Source organism: Choloepus didactylus, chromosome 18 (assembly GCF_015220235.1).
Source record: "Choloepus didactylus isolate mChoDid1 chromosome 18, mChoDid1.pri, whole genome shotgun sequence".
Taxonomy (NCBI): Eukaryota; Metazoa; Chordata; class Mammalia; order Pilosa; family Megalonychidae; genus Choloepus; species Choloepus didactylus.
Window position 1 is genome coordinate 1621978 of NC_051324.1, and position 27463 is coordinate 1649440.

At 44.8% G+C, this 27463-nt stretch overlaps 1 protein-coding gene across 5 annotated transcripts in view; it reads left to right on the forward strand.

Moving 5' to 3' along the window:
- Window positions 1-1732: 1732 nt before the first annotated feature.
- The window catches only part of PRPSAP2 (phosphoribosyl pyrophosphate synthetase associated protein 2), a 48372-nt gene continuing 22641 nt past the window's right edge, over window positions 1733-27463 (forward strand). The window contains exons 1-9 of one of the 5 annotated variants that reach the window (XM_037808275.1): window positions 1747-1764; window positions 8172-8390; window positions 11602-11697; window positions 11949-12100; window positions 13076-13128; window positions 15321-15387; window positions 17593-17765; window positions 19022-19137; window positions 24459-24514. In XM_037808275.1, coding sequence (XP_037664203.1) covers window positions 11982-12100; window positions 13076-13128; window positions 15321-15387; window positions 17593-17765; window positions 19022-19137; window positions 24459-24514 — 584 coding nt within the window. In that variant the 5' untranslated portion in view covers window positions 1747-1764; window positions 8172-8390; window positions 11602-11697; window positions 11949-11981. Of the gene's footprint in view, window positions 1765-7256; window positions 7356-7387; window positions 7708-8171; window positions 8391-11601; window positions 11698-11948; window positions 12101-13075; window positions 13129-15320; window positions 15388-17592; window positions 17766-19021; window positions 19138-24458; window positions 24515-27463 lie in introns of those variants that run through there. The other 4 variants (XM_037808276.1, XM_037808274.1, XM_037808277.1 and 1 more) reach the window with 4 other exon arrangements.

Consider the following 27463-nt stretch of genomic DNA (forward strand, 5'->3'; position numbering starts at 1 on the left):
TTAATTGTGGAAACATACATACAACATAAACTTTCCCATTTCAACCACTCTCAAGCACATCATTCAGTGGGATTTATCACATTCACTATTTTGTTCTACCCTTACTCCCATCCATTACCAGAACTTTCCCATTACCCCAGAAAGAAATCCTGCACCTATTATGTATTAACTTCCTGGGGTGGGGGTTGAACTGTGTACCCCAGTTTGGATATGATCTTGGTCTGCACTCTGGTTGGTGTGGCCTCATTGTAAATAAGATCCCTTCAAGGTGGGACTTCAGTTAAGGAGAGGCCCCACCAAATCAGGCTGAGCTGTAACCGAATGCCTGGAGGCCTTTCTGAGCAGAGTGAGGGTCAGAGAGAGAAGCCACGGGGAGCAGCCAGCAGCTGCAAATCAGCGGGGCCCAGAGGAGAAAGGAAAAGACCCCACCATGTGCCTTGCCATGTGACGGAAAAGCCAAGGACCAAGGATCGCCAGCAGCCGGCTCAGATGCCGCAGTCTTCCGAGAGAAATCATCATCTTTCCAACACCTCCATCTTGGACTTCTCCTGGCCTCAAAACCAGGAGCCAATAAAGTCCTGTTGTTTAAGGCAACCCATTGCATGGTGTTTGTTTTAGCAACCAGGAAACGAAACCAGCCTCCTTCTCCTTGCCCTCCTCCCCTGGTAACCTGCACTCTACTTTTTGTCTGTAGGTGTTTGCATATTCTAAGTGTTTCGTATAAATGGAATTATACACTATCTGTCCCTTTGTGTCTGAGGGGACAAGTAATTTTAAAAGCCCAGGAAACATTGGCCATCCACTTGTTCAAGTTAAAAAAAAACGTGGCTGGTGTTGTCAGGTATGCCAGTTTGAATGTATTATGTCCCCCAAAACGCCATTATCTTGATACGCTCTTGTGTAGGCAGACGTTATTGGTGTTGATTAGATTGGAATTCTTTGACTGAGTGTTTCCATGGAGATGTGACCCACCCAACTGTAGGTGATAACTTTGACTAGATAATTTCCATGGAGGTGTGGCCCTGCCCATTCAGCCTGGGCCTTGAATAGTTCACTGGAGCCCTATGAAAGCTCAGACAGAAGGAGCTCACAGCTAGCTGCAGCTGAGAGACACATTTTGAAGACAGTTGTTGGAAGCTGACACATTTTGGAGAACACCATTTTTGAAATGCCACCTTGGAGCAAGCAGATGCCAGCCACATGCCTTCCCAGCTGACAGAAGATTTCAGATGCCATCATTCATTGTTCAGTGACGGTACCCTTTGTTGATGCCTTACCTTGGATACTTTATGGCCTTAAGACTGTAACTTTGTAACCAAATAAATCCCCTTTATAAAAGCCAATCTGTGCTGGTTGGGTTCATGTGTCAACTCGGCCAGGTGATGATGCCCAACTGTCTGGTCAAGCAAGCACTGGCCTAACCATTGCTGTGAGGACGTTTGTGGCTGGTTAATACACCAACAGGCTGATTTATTAAATATCAGTCAATTGGCTGCAGCTGTGACTGATGACTCAAGGAAGGGCGTGTCTTCCACAATGAGAGAATGTGGTTGGCTGGATTTAATCCAATAAATCAGTTGAAGACGTTTAAGCAAGGCAGATAGAGGACCTTCACTTCTTCTTTGGCTGCCCAGTGAAGCATTTCCTGAGGAGTTTGTTGAAGTTGCCGGTTCGTTTCCTGAGGAGCTCATCGAACACCTTTATTGGAGTTGCCAGTTTGCTGACTGCCCTACAGAATTTGGACTCGTGCATACCCACAGTTGTGTGAGTCATTTTTATAAATCTTATATTCATAGATATCTCTCATTGATTCTGTTTCCCTAGAGAACCCTAACTAACACGCAATCCATCGCTGGTATTTTGCATTCTGGCAGCATTAGCAAACCAGAACATCAGGGATGAGGAGAAAGGGGTGCTCTTTCACCTTTCTCATGACAATGTAAATTGGTACAAAATTTGGGGGTGGGGTCAGAATTTTAAAAGGGCATATCCTTCCATCAAACAAACTTATTTCTAGAAATGTAAAATGAGGAAGTAACTTGGCCAAGGTGCAAACACATTTTTGTTTCTAATAGTAAAAAAAAAAAAGAGCCCCAATCAAGGACATGGTTAATAAACCATGGTCCAGGCACATCATAGTAGCGCATAATAAGTGCAGCTAATAGAAAGTGGTTGCCAAGGGTGTGCCATGCAGTAATTCTCTCGGTTGACATGACAGCCCTAGGAGGAGGATACTGTCATTTCCATTCCATAGAGGAAATGAGCACAGAGAGGTGAAGGAACTTGCTCAAAGTCACACAGCTGGTGCACAGAGGAGAAGTCAGGACACAGGCAGTCTGGCTGCAGAGCTGTGCTCTTTAGCCCTTGTCCCTGGGATGCATCGCAAGGATGCACACATAATTCATTAACACGGATCGATGCCTGCAATAAATTAAGTAGATAAGTGAGGCTAAAAAAAACATCAAGAGTGGTTATCTCTCTGTGGTGGAGAAATAGTTTTTTCTTTACCTGTTTGAATTTCTTTTTTTACAATGTGTAAATATTAATAGTATAATCAGGAAGGACAATGAAGCTCTTTTCACTTTGGGGGAAAATAGGAAAAGGAGAGAAGCCCCGAGGATAAGGGGGAGGACTCGACGATAGAAAGTTCCACGGTCCCCTGACTGGTCCCCGGGCCAGAGAAGCGGCCCTCCTCCCACACTCGGGGAAAGACGGAAAGGCTTGTTTCTCACGCCCGACGGCCAGAGAGGCTCACGGACTCCACGGAGAGGTTCTTTCCCCCCCAGCCCCCAGGTCTGCTGATCTGAACCCCCACATTTCAGAGGAAGAAACCGAAGCTCAGAGAGGTTAAGGGACCTGCCCGAAGTCATTCTGCCGGGAGGAGGGGTCGGGACGCAGCCCGTGTAACTGAGGGCCGAGTCCCTGTTTTCTCATTTCAACAATCATTTTAAGAAGTCGGTGTTTTCTGTTACACTACATGGCTGAAGAGTGTAAACTCTGGCAAAGATTCTTTTTCTTTCTTTAAAAAAAATGTTGAAGGGGACCGTCTTATCCTGGGCATCTTGATTCATACTCTAGTTGCAGCAGTTTGAATGAATGGATATGACAGTGATGCAGCAGGCAAGAGGGGGGTTCCCATAACGCACAAAGGCTCTAACTGGAACCTCCAAGCAGACGAGGGATTGTCAAGTTTAGCAACCGGTTACCCAAAGACTGTCTTAGAGTGGAACTAACCACAGGCTTTAAATCCCGGCCCTGCCTCTTTCTTGCTCGCTATCCATTGCTGTATAACAAAACTCTGAACTCAGTCCCTTAATACAAGTTTCCTGTCACATCTCAGTTTTCTGTGGGTTGAAGGGGCTCAGTTGGGTGGTTCTCGCTTGGGGTCTCTTGTATAGTTGCAGTCAGGTGTTGGCTGGGCCTGCAGTCCCCTGGGGGGCCGTCTGGGCTGGACGTCCACAATGGCTCACTCATGAGGCTGTCAGCTGAGGCTGGCTGTCAACCGGGAGCTCAGCTGGGACTGTCGACCAGGGCCCCGACATGTAGCCACTCCATGCGACTTGCATATCTTGCAACATGGCGGTTACGTTCCAAGAGAAAACATCCCACAGGGCCTGGGCGGAAGGGGCAAGGGTTCTGACCTAGCCTTGGAAGTTCCAGAATGTCACTTTCACCACATTCTACATTGAAGAGGAGGAGGCCAGCCCATATTCAAGGGCAGGAGAACTATACTCATCTCTTGATGGGAAAGAAGAGCACATGTCCATACAGGGAGAAAAGGAATTGATGATGGCCACCTTTGGAGACCGCCTATCCCAGAGATTTTAGGCCCAGTTTCACCGTCTCTAAAATGTGAATAATAATCCTTTTGTTGTGAGGATTAAGTGAGCTGCTGATATTTGAAAAAAATCCCAGATCAAGACCTGGGGCATAGTAGGGATTCAGTACTTCCCCTCCCTTCCCTTTTTCTCTCCATCCCGGAGGCTGTTTGCTCTGGGCTCTGCATAAACACGAAGCTTCCAGAAGAAGAGGCAGGAGAGGGAGGAGTTAGGAACTCACTCTGGAACAGGTGGCCTGGGCTCAAAGCTGAAAGCTGTGTGAACCTGGGCAAGTTACTTAACCTCTCTGGGCCTCAGTGTCCTCTAAAAGAAGGGGATAATAATAGTCTTTAGCTGTTGGTTATATGGTATGACTACCCTTTTAGGGTTGCTTGTGCAGATTAATTGAGTTACTAAATTAATAAAAATTTAAGTAAACATAAAATCCATGAATGGGGCATCTCAAAGTTGCACAGGGTGTGGATGGTTGTTCCAACTTGTTGAGATCTGGGATCCTATGAAGGAACAAAAAAAGGTGCTTACCAGAAGAAGAAGGGCAACAACAACAACAGAAAGAAAAGAAGTGCAGGCATTGCCATGGAGGGCAGTATTCCTTTCAGAGCATGTTGCACTTTCATGGGTTTTGCTTTTAAAATGAGCCCCTTGAGCAGTCTGGGGGACAGGGTGGAAATACAGGACACAAAATGTATCCACATAATAATGTTATAGGAATTTGGGGCCTTTTCAGGTAGGTATGGAAGAGAGGCTCTGGGGGTCTGGGATTAGCAAAAGGGTCCAGGGTAAGAGGCTTGTGGGAGAAGAGCCAGAGAGGGAGGCATTGGGGACTTCAGGACACTGACGTCTGATATTTAATTCAAAGCGTTGCCTATTCTGCTCTGTGCCACGTGGAAATGTTCTCAGGTATTCCAAACTTTTGCCTGCTGCACGCAGTGGTCCTTCTGGGAGCGGGATTTTGGGGGAATGTTGAAAGAAGGGCAGTGCTGTACTTTTGATTGAAATAAAACAAATGTGATAGTATCAGAAACTCATCATTTCCTAAGTATTTTACCACACTTTACTATTATCTCTGCTCTTGGTTATTTAGGTCTATTGCTTCTGCAGGGCGCAAATTCTATATAAAGCTGCTCACCTCCCTTGCACTAAGGGGGCCAGTTCTGAGGTCACCCATTTTACAGGAGTTTCTTGAGTGCCATAGTTGTGCCAGGCACTGTGTTGGGTCCTGGGAAACAATGATCAGCAAAATAGATAAAGTGGTTGTCCTCATGGAGCTTACAGTCTATGAGGAGTGGAATGGGGAAGATTTATCAAATATGCACCCTAATAAATACGTCATTAGCGATAAGTGCAACCAAGGAAAGGGACGTGTAACACGGGACCTGACTGAAATCGTTTGTTTGGTGAGGGGCGTGGAGTGGTTCAAGGAAGACTTAAAAGTAACAGCTGAGCTGAGCTAAAAAGTTCCAGCAGGAGGTAAGGTGGGAGGGGACTGCGGGAGAAGGTGAATTTCTGGAAACAGGAAGAGTCTGTGCCAAGACCCTAAAGTTCAGGGATGGAGAAACAGGCTGCCGAGAACAGGGGAGGAGTAAGCAGGACCTTGCAAGTGGTAAAACCCGATCCAAACTGGTTTCAGAAGGTAGAGGGGAGGCTCCCGTGGTTGAAAAGCCCAGGGATCAAGGGACTTCAGACGTGGCTTCAACGTCACCTCCCAGCATCTCTCTCAGATGGCTCCCCTCTGGGCACCCAACAGCAGCAACCAAGAGAGAGCCTCTTTTCTGCAGTTGCAGCACTAATCTAGACAAGTGGGTCCCCTGGGCTCCGATTGGCTCAGCGGCCTATCTCTGGAGCCAATCACCGAATGGAGTCGGTGCCTTTCTCTGATTGGCCAGATCCAGACACGTGCCAACGACCCCATCCAAAGCCCAGGGGTGGGGGCGACTTCCAGAATTGGATCCAGGTGGTTAGGAAGGGGAAGGAAGTCGGTAAAGGCCTGCTAGGAGGGGATTCAGTTTTGTCTCTCACATGTGCCACTGGGCCCCTGGGCCTCTCTCTTTGCAGAAAGCGGCCCCTGTAAAGTTGTCAAGGGAATGTCGCAAATGATTTCATTTTTTGATCCAATCTTTGGAGAGTTTTTTACCAAAGACGCTTGTAACATGGAGTCTCCCCTAATTTACAATCTGCAGATTGAGATGCTCGTCCTCTGGCCAGTTGTGTAACCTCAGGATGAATATAATTTCATATCTCAGTCTTGCGAAAAACCTAAAGGGGAAGTGGAAATGCACTGTGATGTCGTGGTTAGTTAAGGGCACAGACTGGTGCCAAGCCGCATGGGTTGAAATTCTTGTCCCTCACTTTGTTTACTTTTCATGGGGAAAGCTGTTAACCCCTGTGTCCCAGTCCGTCAACCATAACATGGAGGAAACAATAGTACGGATCTCATACTCTCCTGAGGGTTAATAAGTTATGGTTAATAGATGCTAAGCACTTGGAAGAGGACCTGGCCTGGTACGTGGCACATGCTACCTATGTCTTTGCTGTTATGTTGTTGTCAACTGAGAACTGCAAGTTAGGGAGCAGAGTCAGGTAGCAACCCAAATTGCATCCTGTCGTGGGGTTTCCAGGCAAGCGTTTTTAAAGGAAAAGAGGACGATTAGATAAGTTGTTTTTGGTTGGTGGACATTTGGGGGTACTCCAAATGTCCTTCAGGTTAATAGTTTACTGAGTTCTTTATCTTGCGGTTTGTTTGTTTGTTTGTTTGTTTGTTTTTTGTTTTTTTTTTTAATGCTGTCCTGATGTCCTTAGGGCTTGAGGAACATTGTTGCTTTAAGGAAGTGTGTAATACCTGCATGAGAGTAACCTCCAGAATGACCTCCTGACTCTATTTTAAATAAGCTAGCCATAGTAATTTATTTGTGACAAAGGGGAAACATTCTTAAATTATAAAGAATTCAAGCAATGGATAGCCAAAGCACTCATTGCTTTATAATAAAAGAGCAAAGGGCAACGAGGCAAACAATAACAATAATTGAGCATTTAGTATATGCCGGGAACTGGGCTGCTATCTCTGCTGGTGTAACCTCATTTAATCCTCGTCACAATCCGAGGACACGGGTGCTACTTTCAGCTCCATTTTTCAGACGAGGAAACAGACTTGGGGAGGCGACATCACTAGCCCAAGGTAAAGACGAACCCAGACAACTGTAATTCCAAAGCCCATACACTGTGCAACCTCCTAACTCCTGTGACCAGCCTCTGGCCCCACCCGTCCCGCGCCGTCCTCCTCGGGCGCGCCACGCCCACCGCCCGGGCCAGGTGCCTGCGCAGCCCGGCCCCGCCCCGCCCCCGCCCAGGCCCCGCCCCGCCGGCGCCCAGGCCCCGCCCCCAGGCCGCACCGTCGCCGCGGACGCCGTTCTCGGTGGGCGCCGCCATTTTGCTCCTGGAGAGGCTTCCTGGATTGCCGGCGCTTTCTTCCTTCGGCAGCGGAGGCTGCGGCGGGGCCGGGGCTGGGGTCGGGGCCAGGTAGGCGGGCGGGAGCGGCGGGCCTCGGGCCTTGCGGGACGCAGGCGCAGGGGGCGGGTGGGCGAGCGGGCCGGGGGCCGGGGCGGCGGGGCGCGGCCCTGCGGGGAGACCCCGGCCCCGCGCCCGCAGCCGCCGCCTGCCTCCGCGCCTCCCTCCTCGCGGGGCGGGTCGGCAGGGCTCCGGGCCTGGCGCGCGGCCTCGGCCCGGGGACTCCGGCCCTCCTGGCGGGCCCTGCGGCGAGCGGCGCGGGAAACGAGCCCCGGGCCCGGCCGCCTCGGCCCCGTCCCGCTCGGGGCCCCTCATTGAACTTGGCGGGCCTCGTCGCCGCGGCCGTTTCCGGCACCCCAGAAGGGTGTGTGTGAAGTCCTCCCACCACGCTGTCGTTTTTAGGCATTATTCTAGTTTAGCATTTCCCCCCCAATTTATCCGCATCCGTGATAAGAATTTAAATGCACAGACAAAAATAATTACCCCGCAGGAGCCCCCCACTAAGACATGCCGCCTCCTTGTCTGTAGGCCTTTCCTCCCCGACCCTTGTCCTTTATTACCCAGTTGTGCTCTTGGCTGCACATCATTGATAAGCATTTTTACACAGTGCTGAGCATCTACCGTTTTATTACATTTCATGTGTGATCAGAGTTTTACCCAGTCATCCCGTGATGGAGGTTTTACACGTGTCCAGTGTCCTTATCTTAAAAAATCTCGCAGTGACTATCTTTGTGCAGCTATTTTTTTCCTTCTTACCAGTGGAAATACTGAGTCAAACTCATGGTTTTTTTGTTTGTTTGTTTGTTTGTTTGTTTGCTTTTTGCACAGGCTATAAATTGTTTTCCAAACAAAGCTTGTTTACAATCAAAATTTTTCAAGATCCGGGTGTTTGTACACGTGTCAGTTCAGCCTCGCAGCCTGGTTGAGGGCTCACTGCAGGCGATTCAGCTGGGGTTCAAGTCACTTTCTGCGCAGCGGTGAGACGGGCTGCGCGGCCCTCTGTGTGGCTATATTACCTACGTGTGCTACAGATCAGACTGGGACCAGGTAAAGGGCTCTGCCACCTATAAGTGTCTTGAGGGCTAAGCTTTCTTCCCCCAGGTGTAAAATGGGTTTAAATCTAGCACCGTTTCCATTGGGCTGTCATAATAATTGAGAGCACAGAGTCCTGTACCTGGAGTGCACCAAATGTCATCAGCAAACCTTAGCTAGAAGAAAGCATTCTAATGGGGAGGTGAACCAAGTGTATGGCCTTGCAGAGGAGTAGAGGATGAAGTTAAGTGATATTTCACCTTTCAAATCCTCTTCAGTGTTGATCTAGAAAAAGCGAATTTCCTTTAATCTCCGTCAAGTATATTAAAAAAAAACCCTTTATGCTTTATGATGCCTTTTAGTTTACAAGCTACCTTTCAGTCCCATTTGTTAATTGTTGCAACTTTGCTAAGCCCTTACATTGTGTCAGGTACTGTTCTATGCAGCAGGGACTATAACAATAAGAAGTCTTAGCTGTCCTGGGCCTTAAATCCTGGCAGGGAAAGCTGTTTTTACCAAGCCCGTCTCTGCTGTCCAGAGGGGAACACTGAGGCCCAGAGAGGCCTTGCAAGCTGGTGACTGTGGCAGCAAACCTGTGGCCTCCCACCCCTGTGCCAGGGTCTTTGGATAGAATGAGACACAGGGCATGCATTAGAGGGGGAGCGGCAGATGCGCTTCAGTGAGGTATGAATGAACGGCTTTGCAGTGACTGCTAGCAAGTCCAAAGCAAGTCATCTCTTTCTGTGATTCCATTCATGAGTTTTATTAGATTCTCACATCTCTTCCGAAGAAGAGCATGATTTGCTTTTTAAGAGGTACCAAGATTCTTTGAAAAGGGTGTGTTTTCATAACATGTTGTAAGTAATTTTTATACATTCTAGAGTGAGTTTGGTATAAATGTAAAAGCAGCTGTAGTTCATGAAAAGAGACTGGAAGTAAAACCTTGTACAGAGGAGCCTCCTGCCAGCTCCGGCCTGGTGGTGATCATGTTTCTGAGGCTGCTTGTAAAACTGCCCATTCTTGAAGTTTGGCATCGGTACAGAGCACAACCTGAATTTCCAAGAGGCAGAATGGAGAGAGCCAAAACTAGAAATAACCCTTGTGTTTGGTGGGCTGGTGATCATTTCCTCAGCCCTGCAGACAGATGAGCTCCACCCCATTCCACCTCCAACCTCAGCCAGTCTAAGGGTGGTCTCGGGTGAGGGTTCATTTCTAGGACCCTGGAACTTCAGAGACCACGATCAGAAGGGTAAAGGGAATTTAAACCGTGGCAGACAAGGAAAGGCTCTGAGAAGTGTCCTGAAGAGGATACACAGAGGCCAGAGGTCTGTCTGGAGGTGGCCTGAGGGCTGCCCTGTGAAAAAGGACTTTGATGTTTCCCACAAATCTTCAAGGAAAGGACAAGGACACCAAGGGGTGAAGGCTGTAGGGGGCAGTTCCCAGCTTATTTGAGGAGTACTTTGGAATGGATGGGCTCTCAGGATTGTGGGCGCCAGGCCCGGGGCTGGTAAAGGATATTAGCAGTGGCTCTGGGCAGGAGGGCTGGTGGTGCATGGCAGGTTTAGGGGAGGTGAACTGAATTACCTCCTAAGAGCCCTTCCCTCCCTGAAAGCCTTTTGTTTTCAGTGCTCCAAAAGTCCTTAGAGGAATGAGGTTGAGGGACATAAGGAGATGGCTGCTCCACTTACATTACTGTCGTCGTTTGGTAGATAATCAAATTATTAGATGCTGACCTCTGTGTAGCTTCTGTTTGTCCTGTGTGCTAAGCACTGTGTTAAGTGCTTCACAGAACTATTTTCTAACCGTTTCAAGTATGTGGGCTGAAGGTGAATTTTGTTCTAGTCCCCCATATTTTCCACCATGGAACCTTGGCTTGTCAGAGCTGGAATGCCCCTCAAGAGGCCATCTGTGGGGATGTGTCCTCAGACCCTGCTAGTGGGAGTATAAAGTATACTACCTGTGACCCAGGGGTTCCCCTTCTTGGGGTTACTCCGGAGAAGTAACTGCATGTGCACACAGGGAGGCCTGTTCCAGGGGGGGCACGTGGCTAAACTGTGGCCTGGCCACGCTGTGGAAGGCTCGGCAGCAGTAAAAAAGAACGGGGCAGGTCTGCACAGACAGACCTTGGAGATGTTGCGGGTTCAGGTCCAGCCACTGCAATAAAGCAGATACTGCAATGAAACGAGTCACTCGGATTTCTTGGTCTCCCAGTACATGTACAGTTATGTTTATACTGTACTGTGGTCCATTAAGCGTCACGATGTCTAAAAAGGCAGTATATCTACTTTAATTAAGATGTGACACAGAGACACGAAGTGAGCACCTGCTGTTGGAAAATCACACCCGTAGACTTGCTCGACGCAGGGCTGCCACAAACCTTCAGTTTGTAAAACACACAATATCTGTAAAGCACAATCAAGCAAAGTGCAGTTAAATGAGGTATGCCTGTATTTTCTAACAAAGATCACCAAAATATTTTTTTAGTGAAAAAAGTCTAAGATTTGTATGCTGATGTTTTTTGAGGTTAAAAACATTTATGTACTTTTTACATGTATTTTCTCTTTGGGGTCAGATGAATGTAGAAAAGACCTGACAGTGTCTATCCCAAACCAGTAAGAATGTTACTTCTGGAGTGGGATGGGGGGGTGAGGATTTAGCCTTAAGTATAATGTTTCCATTTTTCCAAAGGAAAATGTGTATTACTTGTGTATTTAATGTTTAACAATAACTAAAAAGCTCGACTGCCCTTTTGTCACCACCACCAGCCTTCCCAGAACCACCCTGAGTAAAAAGACAACTGAGGAAATGCAGGGGACTTGCTGGGAGCTGCACCCTGTCCCCCACTGCCCACTTGGTGCCCCTGTATCGCATTCAGCACCCTCACTGTATGATCCACGCACTTAGGGTGACGTGCATGGGCTGAGCCCCTCGGCTCTTGATGACAGCTTGGCCAGTCCTGTCTGTCTGTGTCTGCCGCCTGTCATTTGGGCGGTTGATGAACTCTCCTTCAAATATTATCTAGTTAATCTCATGTTCCAGCCGAGGAAAATGAAGATGATGAGGTCAGTTTTAGACGTGACTTGGGGCGTCTGAGAGCAGTGGGTGGCCAGGGGGCTGTTTTGTGGTGAACAGGTGTTACAGGTGAAGCTGGGTCATTTATTCTGTTGAAGGAGCAATCAGTTCATGTCCTTGCTAATGGCTCTGCCATTTTTCTGTGTTAATCCAGGAGGAATTTTGTTGTCAGAGATTAAAAGAAGGTTGTCCATATCTGACTTTAAGGAGCAAACAGTAAAACACTGAGCTCTTCAGCTCCACCTTTCTTGTAAGTTTATCATTTATTCTCATTGGTCTTGAGTACTAATTAAATCATATGATAACATATTTCCATAAATTTAGAACCTGAAAATGCAAATGAACTATTTGTCCATGTATATATGTATATATATATTTGTGTAATATAAAAGACACCATTCTATTGAAAACTAATTTCCTTCAGCTGTTAAGAAGAAGAAAACATTCCATTCAGGTATATTTCTTGTTATATGGTTCTTAATGTAGTTTGTGTCCTTTTAGCTTCTGGGGATTTGGAAAACCAAGAAGGTTTTGATGTTTTGTGTGGCGCCACCTGAATTAGAAACCAAGATGAACGTAACCAAAGGTGGACTGGTGTTGTTTTCAGCCAATTCAAATTCATCGTGTATGGAGCTTTCAAAGAAAATTGCCGAGTGAGTTATAATTGAACCTTTAAAATCTGTATTCATTATGTAATGTTTCCAATTTGATTATTGGATTAGCACTGATTCTTAAACTTGAAAGCAGATATGTTATAGTTAATCTGTGTATCACCTGTGTTATATACGTATGTACATATATATATAAGACTAAGTGCTTTGTAAACTATTGCGACTTCCCATGTCTTCATCTAGCAGACATTTATTGAGTGCCTCTTAGGTGCCAGGGATTGTGTTAGGTGCTGCATGTCTATAGAATTATTCGAGTGAGACGAGCAGTGAAGTGTATGCTGTATGAAAGTAGTTTATAGCTTATAGTTCAGTATAATTTTAGATATTTATTAAACCAGTATTTCTTGAATCCCTAAATGTACCAGGCCTTGATCTGGATGTTGGGGATTAACGATAAGCCAGTCAGTCAAGATCCCTTCTTAGGGAATTTACATTTTAGTAGGGGAGGCAGAAAAGGAGCACGTAAACAAAACAAGTGTGATATTTTAGGTGGCGATAAATGTGATGACGAGAAGAGGGACAGTTGTGATGGGGCGGTTGTTCTGCTTTGGTCTGAGTGGTCGGGTGCCTTTTCACCCAAGGGGGCGGGTGACTCGAGAACCTTGGGTGACTCGCCAAGTGGAGGTCGGGGCAGAGCCCTCCAGGCCGCGGGCACAGCAGGCGCAGAGGCCCTGTGGTGGAGGCGGGGGGGTTGGTGTGTTTGTTGCAGGAATAGAAGGCGGGGCTGGGGTGCAGAGCGCGGCGCGGGGTGGTCAGGGAGGCCGGCAGGGCCAGCCCCGGGCCACGTGGGGTGGGGGTGGGGGTTGACGGAGTGATGGGACAGTTTAATATCGACTTTAACACTTCTAACAAGAATATCTCTATTTTTAAAAATCAATTTATGAGCCATCCTTGAATAGTAAAGATGTCGGGTCTGTTCTGTTACCTTTTCAGCTTTTCCCCCTTTCTCTTCTCTAGGCGGCTGGGGGTGGAGATGGGCAAAGTGCAGGTTTACCAGGAACCTAACAGAGGTGAGCTCTCTTGGATGTGCGTAACATTGGTCTTTTCGTGGAAAATGGCATATTGGCTTGGTCCTCCGCCCGCACTGTGGTCCCGGGGTCTGTGTGCACTGCTGCAGTGCTGGATTTGGCTTGGTTGTGCAGTTAGTCCGGTGGCAGGAAGGCAGGCCGGCCAGGTGGCGGGGTTGGAGGGGAATAGGGTTTTAGCTCCCACTAGCTGCAGCTAGATAGATAACCCTGGGGCAAGTCACATCTGGGGTTTGTACTCTAGTTTTTAGACCTTTTTCAATAAAAGCTGCAGAAATACATGCATTCATGAACATTCAGGTCAGTTGCTGGTGGAATTGACGGTTTCTTAGGCAGGAGGAGTGAATACTGTGTGGACACAGATTGAGCTGGTTGTTACTCTTTACCTCCGTCGAAGCCAACGTGGCTCAGACTTCATGAAGTCTTGTTAGGAAATACTTTTTTTCTAATTGAGTTACACCATCATACAATCATCCCAAGTTGTCAAAAATGTGCATTGCTTAATTTCTTTATCAAGGGTGGCTGTTTGGGATTACTCTAGCTGTAATGATGGACTGCTTATCCTTGGCAAATTACTTAGCCTCTGCAAACTACAAATAATTAATTAGAGCTGTTTTGAGGATTGAATGGGATAGTTTGGGTGCCTCACAGTTCTTGGTACATAGTGCTCACTAAATACTGTTTTCCTTTCCTTTTCCACTGTAGAACTTTGTCAAATTCTTAAATATTATAAAGGTTACAGGAAGCTTTGATAAAAAGGCACCATTTTGCTGTTCCCTCTTTATTTCTTCCTTACTGAATTGTCTTTCCTAACTCCCAAGATCCCCCATGTATCTTCTGTAGGGGAAAAGTGTACTATTTGGAGGAAGAATGCGGGGAGAACTTGGAGAAAATTCTCCCTGTGAAGGGAATTGGATGGTGTCCTTTTTCTGGCTTATGGAGGAGTGGTTTGGGGAGAGGTTGGTGTGCACTCCAGGCTGTGGGTGAGGACAGAGGAAACACCTGGCATCGATCGGGAAGGAGGGAGGAGGGTGCTGGCATTTGTTGATGCCTCACCGTGACAGATGCTGAAAAGCCGAGTTAGGGGATGCCAGGAGGTGACGAGGCCCCAGAGGTGACAGCGTCAGCACTTGAATCCCGCTCTCCCTGACGCTAAGGCCCTTCCATCACTCCACATTCCTGTGTAAACATGCATTGAAGTTGCCCAACATTTTTTCTGAAAATGTTCAAACATACAAAAAAGCTGAAAGAATAGTCCCGGAAACTCCCATTTGTGTAGGCTGACGCTTTGCCTTGGGAGTAGAATAGGTGTGTGTGTATCTGTTTGAAAGTAAGTTGCAGACATCAAGACACTTAACCGCTGGTTGCTCGCACACATGTCTCCTGAGAATAAGGAGTGCCTCCTGCACACACATCTCCTGAGAATAAGGAGTGCCTCCTGCATAAGTGCAGTGGCATTGTCACATTTAAGAAAATTCACAGTAATTCTCTAATCGTCTGGTATCAGGGCTATATTCAAATTTTGCCAGTTGTCCTCGAGTCGTTCATCATAGTTTGTTTTTTTTTTTTTTCCCTTCTCCAAAACCAAGATTCATGGTTCAAGTGACGTGTTTGTTATATCTCTTTAATCTCTTCTAATCTAAATGAGTCCCCTCACCTTGTCCTGTTTCTTCCTGGGCACTGACTTTTTGAAGAGGACTTGTAGCGTGTCCCATTCTGGATTTGTCTCATTGTTTCCTTGTGACTGACGACACATTTTTGGAGAGTAGGGTTATTAGACCTTATTTACCTTCGCTCTCATAACATAGACCGTTTTATGCCAGTAGGTTCTCAGTGTGTCCTGGTTGAATGAATGATAGATAATCTCCTTTAAAGGCACTGTGCTCAGAGGGACATAGATCGCAGCACCTGTCTAGACCCAAGGAGGGAGAACGGGGGTGCACTGGTCTCAAGTAGAAGTGTAATTCCCTCTTAAGGGAGTCACGTAGCTAAGCATGTTTAAAAGGTGTCATTGATGGCAGTAGGCTTATGATCTTGTAGAGCCTTGGGATTTGGGTAACAGTTCCAGTTTCCATATTTTATAACATTGGAGAATAGTGCAGAGATTTTGTCTATTTTTAAATATGTGAACTCTGTGCCTTTCCCACTGTGCTCTCTTTTTTTCTTTTGCCTGCCAGAGACAAGAGTACAGATTCAAGAATCTGTGAGGGGAAAAGACGTTTTCATCATCCAAACAGTTTCAAAGTAAGTATCATCCAGCAGAAGTGCTGGTACATTCCAGGTCTCTGTCCGGCTGGAGTGTTTAGATAAGTAAGTTTTGGTTAGACAGGAAGAATGATGGTACTTTTAAAATTGGTGTATCTTGCTCTGCTGGTTTTTGTGATATAACTGCTGACTTTCTGTGTTCTTTTGGAGTTCTTGATGGGTGGAAATAAGCAAGTGTTAGAGTAGACAATTATAATAGTACCCATTAAGTTTCCTAACAGTCAATAGATTTTATAAAACTTGCAAGGAAGCTCTTCCAGTTCCAAAGTTTAAAATAAAATAAAAAAAAGAAAGAGAGAGTTTGTTTACTTGAAGTTCTTCAAGCTTTTATTGAAGGAAATTTAAAAATGATTGCTGCTAATTATTTTGTTGCATTAATTGAATGAGCAGGGGAGAGATGGTAAAGGAATATACTGTGGGAACATGTCGTCTTTGTGGTGTGACATTTGATGTACATGTGGAAACAAAGGTGTGATCCAGGCATAGCCGCCTGAGTGCCATGAGGGAGTCCATGTCCCTTTGTGACGGGCACCACTCTGAAATGAGGGGGTGTCACGTGGAGCCCCACTTTCCCGGGTGTAAGAGGCATCTGCGCACGCATGTTCCCAAATGCCTTTGTATGGAAGTTCTTCATTCTGGATGATTTTTAATAATGTCTGGAAATCAGTTTGTTTGTATAGTACATAGGCATTCACCGTAGAGATTCTAAGAACTGATGCACACTAAATTTGTGTTTATATGTTACACACACACCGAAGGAAGGGAAGAAGAGCCATGTTTCAGGGTAATGTCTACTTGGAACACACTTTCACCTACATTTTGAACATCTGTGTCCTGCTCTGCAGTTCAGCAGGATGAAATTTCCAGTCCTCTTGACTGTACCTGGAGGAGGACTGGCAGGGGACCTGTCGCTTGCTGCTCATCCCCTGTTCCTAATGGTAGTGCTGCTGTTGTGGAAAGCACCAGACATGGATTGGCTTTTATAAAGGGTGTTTATTTGTTACAAAGTTAGTCCTAAGGCCATAGAAGTGTCCAAACTAAGGTATCAACAAGAGGATACCTTCATTGGAGAAAGGCCGATGGATTCTTTGGAGTATTTCTGTATATAAGATCTTGACTGGAAGGTTTTTTTTCTGAGTAGTCTGGGGGAATTAGTGTTGTCATCAGTTGAGTAGACAAAGGGTAGGCTGAAGCCGGCTTTTGGGGAGAAAGGGCAGGAGTTCAGCTTTGGGTGTGTTACGTTTTGAGATCTCTCTTAGATATTCAAGTAGAATTGTCAAGAAGTACTTGAATTTGTGTGACTGGAGTTTGGGAGAGAGATTTGGGCTGGTTGTATAAACCTGAGAGTCATTAGCATATTTGAAGCCATGAAATTAGATGGGATGAGGGAAGATAGAAGGAGAAATTTTCGCGCCAAACCAACATTAGGAGGTGGGGAAGAAGAGGGATGAGCAAAAGAAACCAAAGGAGTGCCACGTGAAGCTGGAGGACAGCCAGAGTGGAGTCCCGGAGTCCACGTGAGTACAGTGAAACGAGGAACGGCATGGTTGTTCACGTCTGCTGCAGCCAGTGGCTTCAGGAAAGGAAGGACCAAGACTTGCCACTGGGTTTAGCCATGGCACGGTCATTGGTGAGTCAGGGGTGCAAAAGCCTCATTGAGGTGTCTGGGAAAGAATAAGAGCAGATGAAAAGGAAATAACAAGTAGACAACTCTTTTGCAAAGAAATGGGGCAGTGGGTCATAAGTTGTTAATGGAAAAAAATAACAGTGTTTATAGGCTGGTAGGCATGTCCCAGTGGAGCGTGAAAAATTTGTTGATGGAGACGAGAGGGGAGAACTACTGGAGCGATGTCTTCCAGCAGGCTAGAGGGCATGGGAATTATGCACCCTTGGAGGGATTCACTTTAGTTAAGAGCGTGGCAGCTCATCTCTGCTGCCTGAAGGCAGGCAGAGTTTGGTTCTCTTCTGAACACTTTCCAGTGAGAAAGAAACTGTGGTCATCAGCTAAACGGGAACATGGGAAGTTGCCGATGGAGCCTGAGGAGAGCATGTCATTGGTTTTTTCTGTCTCCTGGGCCTGCGGTCTCAGTAGAATCATGAGCAGCATGATGCAGGCATGTTGTAGCCTGGACTGCCGTCATGTGTCTCATCTTGGTTGACGGGTGTGCGGTGTCTCGGTCGCAGGGACGTGAACACCACCGTCATGGAGCTCCTGATCATGGTGTACGCCTGTAAGACCTCCTGTGCCAAGAGCATCATCGGCGTGATCCCCTACTTTCCCTACAGCAAGCAGTGCAAGATGAGAAAGAGAGGCTCCATCGTCTCCAAGTTGCTGGCGTCCATGATGTGCAAAGCTGGTAAGAAAGCAGAGGGCACCATAATTAATCAGGGGCCTAGGCGGAGGCTCTTAATCTTCAAATTCGAAAGCATTGTCTGACCCAAATTAGAAGGCTGGACAGAGTGAAAAATACAGATTCAGCTTTTCAATACAACTAGTGTATGAGAGAAAACATGCAGGGAAATCTCCCCTGCCCCCCCACCCCTTCAAACACAAAGGAAATGAGAATTCCTTATTTTTTTCCCACTTTTTCCTAAAGTTTTTGCTTAAAAATTATATTTAAGTCATTTTGAAAGGAGCAAAAGTCATTTTTAATTCCACTACTCTAATTAGCAACTATTTTATTTTAGCCTCTTCCCTTTTCTGGAATAAATAGGCATTATTTTGTAACCATGTGTTGTAGATGTCCAGGTGGCATGCTGAGTTTTTTCCCCTTGTTTCTGAATAATCATGTCTTTGTGTGTTTGTATGCATGTGCATTGCATGCTTGCACGTCTTTGTGCATGTGTGTGCATGTATGTATATGGTTAGAGAAGGTATGTATAGCAGCATTTGCACAGAAAAAAATAAAAAGCCTCTATGTCGCTATCTTAACACAGACACTTAGTGTAGCTTTCTTAACGTAGCTTTCCAAAGAAGTCGGAAACCAGAAAAAAAAAACCTTTAAATCCCAAACCCTATGCACCAGTGAAAGTCCTGAGGCGGGAAGCTGGCTGAGGGCGCGAGCTAGCCCGCTAAGTCTTCTGGAAAGCGTCCTCCTCCTCTAGCCTTGCTCGCAGGTCACCGGGCCCACTTTTCTGCTCTCCTGGGCAGTTTGCCTTTTAAAATTTTCCCCATTGAAGCTTCCTTTCACTTGTCTGGTGATCATTTCAAGTAATCTTTAAAAGGAGGTAGTGAAGGCTAGGATTCTTCATTTTCTCCCATTTCCAGGCCAAGATCAGTTTGTCTTAATATCTTAAGATTGGGCTCTGCTGTGGCCTAGTAAGGAAACTTCAGAGAGAGGGCATCTATTCTAGTAGAATTCAGAGGTGTTTCTTTGTTACTGTCATCTTTGATATTTCAGGGCATTGAATCGATGTCAAAATCATGCATCCCGTAGTACCAAAAAATCTGAGAAATAGAGGTGCTGAATTTTTTTAAATGAGAGAGCAGCTTTTTAATAGTAATTGATAGTGTTGCCTATAGTATTTTATTTTACATAGTACTTATTTTATTTCATACAGGGCACCTGGTTATTAAACTATTTATGTGCTTGTGTCTGCTTTATTTTCAAAGGCCTGACTCACCTTATTACTATGGATTTACACCAGAAGGAGATTCAGGGCTTCTTCAATATTCCCGTTGATAACTTAAGAGCATCGCCCTTCTTATTACAGTATATTCAAGAAGAGGTGAGCTAGCTCAAATTTTTAATTTTAACCTTCTGTTTAAGGTTGAAAGAACCATTCTGTTGCCTTGGATTTTCCCTAAAGAATTAAAACTAGATGTATTCTGCTTAAAGCAGTATTCTGTTTTACAAATGTAATTCCTTATTTTTTTTTTTTTTTTTTTTTTTCTATTTTTAATCTGCAACTTTCTTTCTAAGCTCTTAAAATTGTTTTCTCTTCCTTTGGGCCTCAGGTCCCTAGAATTGGATTAGGGTTCATGACAGGAACTCCCGTGGCTGGTTCACAGGTGCCTGACCCTCTTTTCTCTGTCCATCCGTCTGTGGGGGTGTACATCTGTCGTCCTCCCAAGAGGAAAAGGAGATCAGTGGGATAACTGCCATCTACTCAGTGGTCCTTTCCTCGCCCATCCCCTTGCCGCCTCCTCCCAAGGGCACCACCACCCTGAATCCGGTTAATTTTTAACTTTTTAAAGAGGATCAAACTGGATGTGATCTTTTGGGAACTCTTCATGTTGCATTACTGAGATTTGGCCACACTGCTGTGTGTCACTATTCATCCATCTCGACTCCGGAGAAATGTACTCTTCATGTGGCTGTTCAGTTCATCCATCCTTTCTTGTGTGGGCTTTTTCTAGGTTTTTCCCATTGAGCTAGAGCTCTGGAACATTCCAGAGTGGAATTCCTGGGTTGGAGTTATGCCAGTTCATACCCATTTACATTCCCATCAGCAGTGTGTCTTGTGGATGCGTATCCATTTTATGACTTAGTATTATTAGATGTTAAGTTTTAATCAGTTGAATGGCTTTGGTGTCTTTTGGCTTTGCTAGTTGTTATCTCTGATAACCAGTGAAGTTGAATATCACTCCATATATGTTTTCTCTTCTGTGAAAAGGAGGTTCAAGCCTTTGTCTATGTGTTTGTATGTTTTTTGCCAATTTGCAGGCATTCTTTTTTCATTCTTGAGTCTAACCATTTATTGTTATTTGTTTCACAGTTACCGCTCAATTTGTAACTTATCTTAGTTTTCTTTAGGGAGTTTTGGTAAGCAAACATATTTAATTATTTATTACTTTTATATTTTATTACTTTTTTATATTAGAGCACTTTATGTAACTTTTTATTTAAGATGTCTCTTTAACTTTCAATTTATATTGCACTTAGCTCTTTTGCTCTTTCAGGAACTTTTTGTCCTCACATGAATTCTTTCTCTCTTTAGTAACTTTTTCAGGGAATTTTGTGTTTTTGTTTGTTTGTTTGTTTGTTTAACAGTTCTATGTTTAAAAGATGGCAGATACTAGTACTATATCTAAAAGATACTATATTTAAAAGAACTGTTTTTCTATCAAGAATACAGACTTCCTCCATCTTCTAGTAATTAAAGTAGTCTTCATTAATTAAAATGAATTTAAGTATTTTTGAAAGAGAAAAGTATATAAAATATTGTGCTTTTCTTTTAAAGTTATTTGTAAGAAATTCTAATAACTACAGCGAATACTGTGGACTGTTACTCTCAGTCAAGGGAAGGGGAGAGGGTGAGAGAGAAAGACGGCAGAGTCTTGATGGGAAAGGAGAGGTCTGGGTGGGGAGAGAGAGAGGGAGAGAGCTGTGTACAGGGGAGAAAGCAGCCCAGGTAAGAACCAGCTGGATGAGAAACCGCTAGTTTCTGAAGAAATAGAGTGGTGAGTGTAGCCTGTTACGGGCTACTGACTGTGTCTTGTGATCTTTGGGAATGTTTCCAGTCGAGCGAAAAGGCTTGTTGTGTTTTCGCATCTCCAGGCATAAATGGCAGTCAGGCCTCTCGGGAGGCGCCCGTGGGCCAGAGGCGCCCGCTGGAGCACCCTCTGCTGACCCACAGCTCAGATGCGAACTCGGCCCTTCCCTGGAAGGAAAACGGCTTCCTGACACTCTCCTCGTCACTGCCCATTAGTGTTGGCTTCTGCCCAGCGGGAGGGCCTCCTTCCACTTGAAAATTCCCTGTTTAGCCTTCATTGCTGTAAACAAGTCAGGGTCGAACCCCCTAGTTGTGACAACAAGAGACATCTTTTTCTAAAGGGGGGAAAAGGAAAATTGAGGTTTACAGTGGCAGTGGAGAGCAGTGCAGATTCGTATGTAACAGTTCTGACAGTACTGCTAGAGCCCAGGTGCCTGACTACCACCCAGTCCTGGTCCCCTCAGCGCGGCAGTGCCCGGTTACCCTGGCCTTGGAGTCTCTGTCCTCTCGGATCGACCTTTCTTACATCCTTGTCTGTATTCCTACAGTTAGGTATATTGATTGAGGGTGTTAAAAAAACATTGACATCATATATTGTCTGTGTTGTTCTGCAATTTGTCCTTTCCCTTCCTGTTTGGTATCTGGAGGTCTCTCCAGGCTGGGTCATATGGGTTTACTTCATTCTTTTTGGTTGCCGCATCGTGTTTCATAACCTAGATCAGACTGTCCAGTAGAACTTTCTGTTACAGTGGAAATGTTCCACCAGCTGTCATGAGAGCCACCGGCCACGGGGCTGCCGTGGCCAGGGGCTGAATTTTTGTTTAATTTAATTTAAATTTAAGTATCCACATGTTTAAATATTTCAAGTGCAGATTTAAATAAACTACATTTTTTTTCAATACCTCTTGATTGGACGCAAGATTGTTTTAATTTTTCCCTATTTTAAGGGATGCTGCTTTGAAAATCCTTGCACCTGCCTGTCTGAGCACATATACCAGGAAGTGGAATTGCTTGTTTGGAGACTGTCTGCATTTTTATGATTTTAATAGATTTTGTGGAATTATTCTCCAGAAGGGCTGTCTCAGTTAACCTTTTCACCGCAGTACACACGATAGTACCCGCTTCCCCATGTCCTTACGGAGTCGCAGCATTATCAGTTTTGAAAATTTTTGCCGATTTAATGGGCAAAACAGTGGTATATTATTTGACTTTTTATTTCGCTGCTTTGTAGTGATATTGAACATCATTTCCTGTGGGTTGTTTTTTTTTTGGATGGGAATGCAGAATTTGCCCCCATCTAAAATAGACTTTTACCTTTTTGCTTATGGTTTTCAAACTTCCCATGATGTGTCTGGGGTGGATCTGTTTTTCTGTTTATCTCACTAGATACTCAGTAGGTCCCTTTCATTTTCTGGAATAAATGGATTTTTTTTTTTTATTTGAGTATTTCATCCTTTCTCTTTCTTTAATTCTTTCCTTTGGGAAAGATGTGAAAATTTTGTATCAGTCTCTATGTTGTTTAACCTTTTTTTTTCCTTCCAATTTTTGTGTCCTTGTATGCTGTGTTCGGGGAGAATTCCGAACTGTGTCCGTGCTAATAAGTCTCCTATTTGGTCTATGATGTCTTCCACCTCCTGCATTTCCTTTTTATTCTTTTCTGTGGTGACTTGTTCTTCCTCTATGTGTAGGATTTCCTGCTTTCACCCCTGAAGAGGAGGTAGACCTGTTTTTATAGTCAAAGAGCTGTTTTTTCTTTTCTCTCTCTCTTTTTTTTTTGGTAAATTGTTTGAGATTGAATGTGTCTGAAAATTTCTTTATTCTTCCCTCTTACATGATCAGTAATGAACTGGGCATAGAATTCTAAGGCGGATGTAGTTTTTCTTCAGAATTTGGAGTCATTTCCCCATTGCCTTCTAGTTTCCATTGCTCTCAGCTACTGCTGACAGATTGAAAGCCAGTCTGACTCTTCCTTCTCTGTACGTTGATGGTGTGCTTCTCTGTAAGATGAGCTGCTTGGACCATGTCACTGGGGGGATTCCGGTGTCACTGCCTTTCCCATCTCAGGCTGCTCCAGTTTCCCAGAGAAGGCTCATCCCATCTGCTCAGAGCTTCCCGTGAAGGCCTAACTTCTGCTCTCCAGGGAGCTGAGTCGGGGGGAGACAGCCAGGGTGGGGAGTGGTCTTACCACCCCATATCTGTTCTTTTAAATCCTGTTTTTAATAGGATATTTCTGCCTTCAACTGTGCCTGTCATCTCGCAGTCCCCAGACTCTTTCCAGAGAATAAAACTTCAGACTTCTGCTTGGGTGGGGCAAGAGCAGTTCTTGGCTGTGCCGTGGTTGGGGTGCAGGAAGGGATCTGGGGATCTAACAGTTTCTTTAAAAGATTGTGATGCATTCCCCTTAATTCAGGCACCCCATTCTTTATCCCTGCTGCCCCAGTTTGTGCAGCATAGATCAATTGTTGTTTCTGACTTCATCATGGCCTTTTATTTGCCTTATTAACTGTGGCCTTGCATGTTATCTCTTCTCGTCACTGGGTTTGGTGCTCCTCTTTAATGGTCTGGCTTTCCCTCAAATGTTTGATGATGGTTTAAGGCAAGGAAGTACTTAAAGCAGTTTGGAAAGACTTCAGCAAAAATAATGAAAGTGCACAAATGAACATATATTTTGTTACATTGTTCCCTGACAGCATTAGGTAAATTAGGCTTTCCTGTGGATATATTGCTGAATGGATCTATTATACTAGATCTTCAAATTAATCAGTTTTTTGCTCATTTACGAAGTACTTATTTAGTGCCTTCTATGTGCTAGGCCTTGTACAAGGTCCTAGATGAGTTGATTGCTTATGTTACAATTCATTGATCTGGTGTAAGTGTGAGAAAGAAAAGCATTGGGAGTTTATCAGAATGAAATAATATAATTTTAAAGAAATGGATAAATTTCAAGGACACAATTTCAGAATCTTGCCATGATGAAGTCAGAAACAACAAGCCATGGTTCAGCTTAAAATAGCCCCGTTTTCTGAAATCTCAGAAATTGCAAGTGGGTATCATACTTTTTGATTGTATTCACAACTAGCCCAGATTACTTGGAATTTTCAATAAAAGACTCCAAAGCTAATATTTTAGTTGTTTTTATTTCAGGGCTCTTAATATCTTTATGAAATAGCACTGGGCTGATTGTCCTTTTCATTTGGACTCCAGTAGTTTGGATTTGACAGTGAACTTGGATGGACATCATCCCTGCACTGTGAAAATTGCTTGTACTGGGGATCTGCAAGAGGACTTGACTTCCTGTTGACTTGATAAAAACATCTTCGTATGACACTGACAGTAGTTGCTGGCATACAGATGTGAGGTAATCACAGACTGTTCCTGCTTCTTTCTTAAAAGAAGTCTGTGCGGCTGGCAGCTTTGTAATATTTCTTCCTAGTGAGGAGTTTCTTTGTTTTCCAAAGAAGTTTACTTTGAACTTTTTCTCTTCGGAGAATTTCTGAGTAACAGGATGACATTTTTGACTCGGTTGAATCGTTCCTTCTTACTGCTCGCTGGGTGTTGGTGCGAATCGCCTCCTGGAGACACAGCGGTAACCCTCGACCTCTTGTTTGCCACAGATCCCGGATTACAGGAATGCTGTGATCGTGGCCAAATCTCCAGCTTCGGCCAAGAGGTAGGTGGACCTCAGCCTCCCCTTGGGTCTGCGTCCAGGGATTGGATCCCTGACCGAGTACCCGGCGTTGTAAACTGTCCTTCAGTGGTCACCCCTTATTTTTCTTCTCTGGAATGGGTATTTTAAAAGACTTGTCCTGCCGTTTCCACTCAATAAGTAATGACTTATTTTTCTTCCCTTCCCTTCCCCCCTCCCTTCCCGCCTCCCTTCCCCCTTCCCTTCCCCCTTCCCTTTCCCCCTCCCCTTCCCCCTTCCCTTTCCCCCTCCCCTTTCCCCCTCCCTTCCCCTTCCCTTCCCCCTTCCCTTCCCCCTTCCCTTTTCCAGATGGGTAAATAATGATCAAGGGCTTCCCTCACTCCTAGATTGGCTGTAACTGTTAGTGATCTTCAAATCTGGCATTTAAAATACCAGTGAATATACTTTGTAGTTGTTTACTGCCTCTTATGCTAAGAGCTGAGTAATTTATGAACAGAAGTGTATCCAGCTGAGAAGTTGACTGTGTTAACAGGTGACCCTGTGCAAAGTGGAAGCACCCGGAGGCTGCTGGGTGGGGCAGCTCTGAGAGTCAGTAGAGCAGGCCGGACACAGCCTGGATAGATGCTGATCAGGAACCCCGCACCTCCCGTGGGGTGCTGCTTGAGAGGATTTCGTCTACCAGGGTTTTATGGAGAAGCCAGCCCATTGCAGATGGGAAGGACAAAACAAATGTAGGAATAAAGGATATTTCCTGAAAGAGCTCTTTTAAACCCACTTTCCACAGTTGGGCCCTTTGTTTACTGCAGCCCCATGGAATGGAAGAAAGCAGAGGGCTCCTCCAGCCTGGGCCCGCGGGCGGCTGGGCCTGACGGGGGAGGCAGGGCTAGCATGCAGTGGCCATGGATTTAAAAGTATTCCAAAAAACTAGTTTGGCATTACAAATTGCAAGTAATTTAAATAAAAATTGCAAGTATTTATTAAATAAAATGAGTAAGTCCATTAAGCTGCCCTGTTCTTGAAGTCGCCTCCTCCAGGGCAGCCGCCGGCCCTGCCCAGGCCTTCCCCAGGAAGCCGGGTCCTCGGGATCCCCGCGTTTCCACGTTTGATTACGTCCGAGTAAACCTGGACTCATTTTGGAATAGTAAACATTTCACATGGCTTTTCAAAACAGCTGAACTAGTTTCAATTTAGTAATTAGAATCACTTACTGCTCTTTTGTTAGTTACACATATATGCTATATGTGCTTTTCTAGGGCAGCATTTTTTATAGTTTCCCCTTCTGTCTCTTCTCCCTGCACATCTTGCCCCTCTCCTCCCTGCTCCTGTGTTCCACATTAACAGCCTGTTCTGAACCCTGCCCTGTCTTCTGCAGGTGCATGCTGTCATATGCTAGCATAAATATCACATATGCACGTGTAAGCCTATGGAGGTGTTTGGGGTCATTATTTTACAAAAATAGAATTTATGGACAGCTTTCTGTATCTGGCTTTTTTCACCCAGCAGCACCTTGTCATCTGGTGCTAGTTAGTGACTGTTACCGACCTGAGAGGCCTCTACAGAGGGGTAGTGTGAGTTCTCTCGGCTGTCCCTTCACTGATGGGTGTCCACTCTGTGCCCAGTTTTCCCACTGCAGGCCACGTGTGCCCCTCTCCACACCGGTGGTTTAATTTCTGTGGGATACATTCCTGGCACGAATGGCCAGGTCCTTTAACAGAGATTGCCAGGTGGCTTTCCAGAAAGACCACAGACCTCCCCATTCTCCCCAGCAGTGTTCTGCAGGTGCTTTTCCCCAGCGTCCAGGCAGGGGGTTAGAGCATTTTAATCCTCTAGTCTCTGGAAGTGAAGTGATGTCACAGTTAGATGTGAGTGTGTTTTTCTTACTGTTGAATTTGAGCATCTTTTTATGTGGTTAGTAGCCATATGGAATTTCTCTTTTGTGAATTGCCTTTTCATATCTTTTGCCCATAAAAAAATTTTTTTTCACTTTTATTTTGAAATATGTTTGAACTTACAGGACAGTTACAAAATAGTACAAATCCCACCCAGAACTCCAACATACCCCTATCCCCCAGATACTCACATCAACCAGTTTTAACTTTTTGCCACATATTCTGTATCTATCTATCAGTTTTCTGAATTCTCAGGTATAGATTGTACCCATCATACTCCTTGAACACATATGTATATAAGAACAAGGATATTCACTTAGATAACCTCCTCAAGTGCAGTTATCAAGTTCAAGCAATTTAATTGATATAAAGCCTATATATATAAAGTCTGTATATATTTATTAATGATACAAAGTCTATTTTCCAGTTTTTCATACATCCCAATAATGTCCTCTTGAGCATTTTCTCCTCTCTTTTTAGATCCTCTACGGAATCATGTATCATCTTTTTTCAAAAAAAAATTTTTTTTATTAGAGAAGTTGTGCATTTACGAACAGTCATGCATAAAATACAGGATTCCCATACACCTCCCCACCACCAACACTTGCATTGGTGTGAAAAATTTGTTACATTTGATAACACTTTTTTGGTAATTCTATTTCTTTGACAGTAGTTAAATTTGTTACATTTGATGAATGATTATTAAAGTAGTACTGTAGCTGTTGTCCATAGTTTATGTAGGGGTGTATTTTCCCCATATTCTCGACCTATTATTTTTTTTTTTAATAAATGTCTTTATTTTATTACTCATCTACCCATACACTGGATAAAGGGAATGTCTGTCACATGGTTTTATAATCACATGGTACATGATAAAAGCTGTATAGTTACACAATCATTATCTAAGATTAAGGATACTGGATTACAGTTCAAGAATTTTAGGTATTTCCTTCTGGCTCTTCCGATACACTGGAAACTAAAAGGAAATGTCTATAGAATGAGTCAGTAATCATAGTCATTGGTTAAATCCTGATTTCTCGGTTACACTTCCTCCCTCTCCTGTGGCCGTTCCCTCAGTCTTCAG